Source organism: Eurypyga helias, unplaced genomic scaffold, assembly GCF_000690775.1.
Source record: "Eurypyga helias isolate BGI_N326 unplaced genomic scaffold, ASM69077v1 scaffold45313, whole genome shotgun sequence".
Lineage (NCBI taxonomy): Eukaryota > Metazoa > Chordata > Aves > Eurypygiformes > Eurypygidae > Eurypyga > Eurypyga helias.
The window spans coordinates 9978-16487 of record NW_010241416.1 but is presented as its reverse complement, the minus strand read 5'-3'; the positions used below and the strand labels follow the sequence as shown (position 1 = coordinate 16487).

Sequence of the window (6510 nt, the reverse complement as noted above, 5' to 3'; positions counted from 1 at the left end):
CTGGGATTTCTAGAGGGAAACTGCCTATAGGCTATTTATTCTTGGCATAAACAGCCAGACTAGCCAGCCCCGTGGGAAGAAGAAACACCCTGTAGGTGACACCCCCTTTGGGAGGTATAAATAGAGATCTGCACAACAAACGACCTGCAGTCTGATTCAGTATCGAGCTGTGCATCTTGCTTTGGGCTTTGGGTTGGATCTGCAGCTGTCCTCAACATGAGTTGTAGTATTAAACAGACAACGGGCTCTCTCAGGGGCAGGACAAGCGGTGGTAGCTGTGTTATTGGTGGTGGCGGTGGTGGTGGAGGAGCACGGATCTCCTCGGTCTCTTCTGGAAGATACACGACTTGCGGGATAGGTGGTAGCCGAGGGTTTTCTGGGAGAAGCTACTGTGGTAGTGTGAATTACGGAGGAGGACTGACCACTGGCAGTGTGGTTGGTGGAAACTACGGAGGTGGCTTAGGAGCCGCTGTCCTCGGAGGATGCTCGGGCGTTGGATTCAGCGGTGGCAGTGCTCGCTTTGGCGGTGGCATTGGAGGTGGCCTTGGTGTTGGTCTTGGTGGAGGGGTAGTTGGAGGTGGTTTTGCTGGTGATGGCATTCTTCTTTCTGGTGACGAAAAGGTCACCATGCAGAACCTGAACGACCGCCTGGCTTCTTACCTGGACAAGGTGAGGTGCCTGGAACAAGAAAATGCTGACCTGGAGTGCAGAATCAGGGAGTGGTATGCCAAGCAGGGCCCTTTCTGTGAGCCCCGGGACTACAGCTGCTATTATAAAGAAATAGAAGATCTTCAGAATCAGGTAACATCATTTCTCTGCTGCTTTTCTCCTTGTGAGCGTCTCCCACGGTGCTTGTTCACAACGTAACGCAGTTATCAAGGGGAACACCTCATCCTTTTAAAATGCTTTTTGTAAGCAGCCATTGAGACAACAGCCTGCAGAAAGCCCTGCAGCTCAAAGGTAAATCCTGGGTGTTTGGACCGTTTCCACTGCTTTTACTCACCAGAGATGTTCAAAGGGGGAAATTCTACCTTCATGGCGTACACCTGGATTGGCTCAGTAGCCTTTCTAACCTAGGTTTGTGCCAAGGGGGTTACATAGATGTATGCCAAGACAGCAACTCAGAGAGAAATAAATAATGTATCGTTTTCATTTGCCTGAATTTGTATTATTCTGTCATCAATCTTGCAGAATTCCAGCTAAATTCCAGATAAGTGCTATTTCCCTTTTTTACAAGTTTACGCTTTGCTACAGAATTGGGAAATATTGGACATCTAATTAAAAATAAGAACAAAGAGAGCATTGCCAGAACACATCTTGAGCATGGAAATTAAAATTAAAAACGTTCGCAAAGTGTGTTTGGCAAAAATTCTAGGATGTCAACGCACAAAGAAGGATAAAGTGAAAACAATCCAGCAAACAGACGGAATGAAACAGACTTATAATTAAGTCTCGAACCAAAGCTTTTAAATCTCTTATCCATGCACGTAAGGCTTAGACTTCAAAGGTTGGGTGGACTGTGGCACGTGCTGGACCCCGCTATTACACCTCCCTGTCTGCCTGCAGCTGAACCAGGTGTTTTATCACTTTAATGCCCTCACCATCCCTCACCTAATGCTCACCCTGGTGGCTGCTGCTCCCCAGCTCACCCCCGCCTGCTCCCCAGAGCTAAAAAACAGAGAGAGAAAGCGGTGAGGTCTGGTAGCTCCGGTCGATGGGCACAACACAGCCTGCGGATGCAGGGAAGAGACTTCAGGAGTGAATATTCTTTTTGCAGATTGTCTGCGCAACCATAGACAACAACAAGATCATTCTGAACATCGACAACAGCAGGATGACAGCCGATGACTTCCGAGTGAAGTGAGTACACCCCTGCTGTCCCTGTCCTCCGTCACCGCGCTCCGCTCGCAGAGCTGGAGAGCGGGAGCTCAGGTCTCCCGTCATCCTCTGGTCAGGGCAGGCTGGAGGCTGCGCAGAAAAGCTCCTTCATCCGCTGCGTCTAGAGCTGCTCAACTAGTGGCAGTTCCAGGATGGAAAGTTTGGGACCACAAGATGTGGTTGAGGGGAGATTAGAGCGCTGCAGAAAGCAGACGGGCTTGGCAGAGAGGGCGCGGCGTGGGTTCCCCTGGGCTGCCATTCTGGTACGAGGTGTCTTGCCAAGGGGAGGCTTTTGCTTTTTCCTCTTGGAGCGCAGAAGCGCAGTGTGTGACGCCTCCGCCCTGGTGGAAAAGCTCCGGAGAAGGCACGCTGAGAGCAGATTTGATGGCGCAAGTCTCAGACTGCTTTTCTGGGCAAATGGTGGTGTCAGACACTGACTCCTCATTTTTTTGTCACTCCCAGGTACGAGACGGAGCTGGCCCTGCGCCAGAGCGTGGAGGCTGACATCAACGGGCTGCGCCAGGTCCTGGACCAGCTGCTCATGCTCACGGACCAGCTGACGCTGTGCAGGTCTGACCGGGAGGCACAGCTGGAGTCGCTGCGGGAGGAGCTCTGCTGCCTGAAGAAGAACCACGAGGAGGTAAGGCCCTGTCCTGCTTGTGCCAAAAGCCATCGCCCCCCCTCCCTGTGGTCCCCACCCCTGGGGTGCTGGCTGCGGAGGGGCAGGGGGTCGGTGGAGACGACATGAGTAAACTGGGAGCTGCAGGGCTGCCAGGGGCTCTGCTCTTCCCCACAGGGAGCTGAGCTCCCGCAGATTTTCCTTCCTAAAAACTGACATGGTCTGGGTGGTGCTTCCAGGAAATGAACTGTCTGAGGAAACAATCGACGGGAGATGTGAGTGTGGAGGTCAATGCCTGCCCCGGCCCAGACCTCAGAAAGATCCTGGAGGAGATGAGGTGCCAGTACGAAACGCTGATCGAGCGCAACCGCAAAGAAGTCGAGGATTGGTACGAGTGCAAGGTGAGTAAACTTACACAGCTCTGACTTTCCTCGGCTAACACCCAGGCAGTGGCTCCACGGTGACTGAATACACATTAAACCATACAACGTCCGGTAACAGCGCTCAGCATTGGTTCAAATCGACCAAGTGACACAGGGGATACTGTCACTCTGCCTCCTCTTCATGGGGTGATGGGAAGGGCTGCATGTTAGTGAGACTTGAGGCAGGAACTCTTTAAAAAGCAGTAAGTATTGAGAATAACTATCAGACGAGCAAGAGAAATGACGATCAGGGCTCAGACTCCATTAGGATGAGGGAGTTCACCCAAAGCTTTCTCATTTCACGTTTTTTGCTAGCTTCTATGTCCTTTAATACTTAATCTGACTTACATTACACCTTCCCTAACATCCTTATTCTGGTGGGTGATTTCAGATTGAGGAGGTGAATCGGGAGGTTATTACAAGCGGTCAGGAGGTAGAGACGTGCAACAATCAAGTCACCGAACTGAGACGCCAATTGCAAGCCCTGGAAATCGATCTCCAGGCTCAGCTCAGCCAGGTGGGTGGTGAGCTGGCCTAAAACTCACAGTTGTGCTTTGATGTAAGTATTCAGGGTTTAAGTGGAGTGTTTCTCACACCTGTATTTGTACTGTGCCCTCCTCAGAGGGACAACCTGGAATCCTCGCTGGCCGAGACAGAGTGCCGCTACAACAACCACCTTGCTGAGCTCCAGAACCAGATCACGTGTGTGGAGCAGCAACTGGCCGACCTGCGAGCAGAAATGGAGTGCCAGAACCAAGAGTACAAGATCCTGCTGGACGTCAAATGCCGCCTGGAGCAGGAGATCCATACGTACCGCTGCTTGCTGGAGGGCGGACAGCAGGACCTCATGTAAGTAGGCTTGAGACCCACCAAATGATACAAGAAAATACCTGTGTCCTGGGTATTTTAACAAAAAAGCAATAGGTGGAGGCACTGCACAGATCCTTCCCCCTCACTGACTTAGTCGGGCTGCCTGGTAATCAGTGCCGATAATCTGCCTCCCCACCCTGTGCCAGCCACTGCCGCGAGAAGAAAGGTCACTGCGGGATTCTGCTGCTTTTCTGGAGACTGAGAGCAGCAGGGACAATGAAACCCCACAGTGCGGGGTTATCTGTCATTCCCTTCGCTAAAATGTTATGTTCCTGTTCCCCCAGTCAGCAAGGAGGAATTGGTCAGTCGTCGGGTCTAGGAGGAGGAGTTGCGAGAACAAGTGGAATAGGAGGAGGAGGTATCATTAGAACGAGCCACACGTACACAGCATCTTCCCAGATGCCATCCTGTGGAGCTGCGGAGATACAAGGTAAGAACTGCAATGCTCTCCAAAATCCCCACAGCCTGTCTAATGCAAGAAGGACAGGCTGCAACAAAGATCTTTCCCACATAGCTTGAAGGTGCTGTTTAAAAGTTTTATTGTGCTACTGGGAAACACACGCTGGGAGGCCTGGGAGGAGTGGCTAGGACGAGCTCGTGATGAAAGCTGCGAGCGCAGTGGCTGTGCCTGCCAGGGAGCGTGAGGGAGGAGGGGGATGAGGAATGGAAAGAAGGACAGAACAGAGTCAGCAGGCGGGCAAGCCACAGAGGACATGGAGAAAGACTGCCATGAAATCTGGGACAAAGGAAGGAGGAGGAGAAAGCAGAGTGTCTAGAAATCAGGAAGAAAAAAGCAGGAGTCATGGGAATACTGGCAGAAAACTACTAGTGCGTTTTCAAGGGGAAACTGCCAGCCAAACAGAAAAAGAAATTAATAAATACGGGGACAGTTGGTTCAGGAGAATGGGTGTGAGCAGGGCCCTTGGTCCGGCAAGAACCTGGTGCTGTTCCCACATCCAGACTCTGCTGGTGCCATGCCTGCAGCTTCCCCCATTGGGCATTTTTATGTAGAAGGGCAGAACATGCTCCAGCTGGCTACAAATCCCATCTGCCTGCCTGGCAGGCAACAGTCAGACCCATCTGGGAAGGGACAGGCTTTGTCTGAAATTCTAATGGAACTGGCTCCTGAAGTGATCCCAAGTATAGAATGACAGTGTGGGAAAGAATCTATTTTAGTGGTAAACAATGTAATGTTTCCTTTGATCTCTCCAGTGCCTTGCAGAAGGATTTGTGATTAAGCAGAGAAATGAGAATATCCAACAAGAGAACCCTGAAGCAGAGCCATGGATGAAGAGAGAGAATATTTACTGTGTGCTTCTGCAAAGAGCGAGGAGCATGCTCTTTCATATTACTCAGCCATGCTAAGCAACGTGTCAGGATAAGCAGAGCGTTGGGCCACATTCTGCTTTAATTTGCTACTTGCTTTTTCCAGTCTGTATTGCTGCGTGTGCCCAACTGCTATGACTATTGCTGGAGTAAACCAGTGGTATGATCACTAATGTACCTGCTGGTGCAAACACTTCTCTAATAAAACTTTGCTTCTGCCTGATGCAATCAAGAAACCCGTGTCTGGGAACTGGGTTCCTTTAGAAAACCAGGGGCTGGCCCAAGTGCAAACCACAGCCCCAGCCAGGCCAGCCAGTCTCTGCCGTGGCCCAGCGGGAAAAGCTGGAAGCCCCTGCACAAGGCTCACCTAAATCGGTCGGGATCATGCTCCACTGGGAGCAAAGCTGCTTTGCCAGTGGGCGCCAGAGAACGCCAGTGGCAGCCAGAGAACGGCCTCGCTGACCTTGCGGGTCTTGTCCACCTCTGCCCTGTCCAAGCGTGGAGCACACGCTGCCCATTCTTGCCTGACATCCTCCATGACCCGCATGAACAGCCAATTTGGGCACATCCCCATGTGCTTCCCACAGAGCGCTGTGCTAAAACACTATCTTAGGAAACTTTTGAAAGTTGGTGATCTGGAGCAGATTGCCTCAGCCCCAGCCTAGTGCTGACACATCCCGGCTGTGCCCTCTCCCACCTCATCATCCAGCCTGGGAACAGGGATTAGGTTGAAGAGGAAATCTTGGTCTCCACAACTGATACAATTTCTGCTGACACGGCTTACGTTCCGACCTAGCCCTTTCATTTTATAGGAATCTTCCCTTTGGGAAAAGGACTGGAGGCACAAGGTTTCCTTCCTATCTATGTTCACATAGTGATTGAGTCATTTACCTTCTATTTCAAAGAGTTTCAACCTGAACATCAGGAACTGTTGATAGTAATTCCATGAAACACACCTTTGGAGAAGCGGAGAGGGCAGGACAGGGGCTGACAAAGCGCAGCTCAGCAGAGAGTACAATGGAGAAAAAAGCCATCCAGGGCCTTTGGATACACAGAGCCATCAGGTCTGAAACCTCCCAGGCAAAGCAAAGATCGCTCCCTCCTTTGGGCCTCGAGCAGCAGCCGCGTCGCTGATGCTGGGTCAGCACGGACCGGGCTGGTAGTGTGCGTGCACCCTGCCGCTGACCTGGGCTAGGGATGCGGGGCAGCCGTTGGGTGACGCAGGGCCCCGGAGCGTTTCTGGTGGGTGCAGCCTTGGGAACCGGCCACGGTGAGCCTGCAGAGTCACCCTGGGCTTGGAGAGCTTTCAGTTAAAAGTCATTATGAGCCATAATGAGCTGGAGGGTGTTTTGAGGATTGTCTGTTGGTGATCAGTTTTACATGGAACCGGCAGGG

General features: G+C 51.7%; 1 protein-coding gene across 1 annotated transcript; it reads left to right on the top strand.

Moving 5' to 3' along the window:
* Nucleotides 1-216: 216 nt before the first annotated feature.
* Nucleotides 217-5351, top strand: LOC104507450 (keratin, type I cytoskeletal 13-like). Its single transcript, XM_010148737.1, has 8 exons — nt 217-801; nt 1778-1860; nt 2341-2518; nt 2737-2898; nt 3311-3436; nt 3542-3768; nt 4074-4219; nt 5002-5351. Exons 1-8 carry the CDS (start codon nt 217-219, stop codon nt 5025-5027), a joined length of 1533 nt encoding a protein of 510 aa, XP_010147039.1. The 3' UTR covers nt 5028-5351.
* Nucleotides 5352-6510: the final 1159 nt, after the last annotated feature.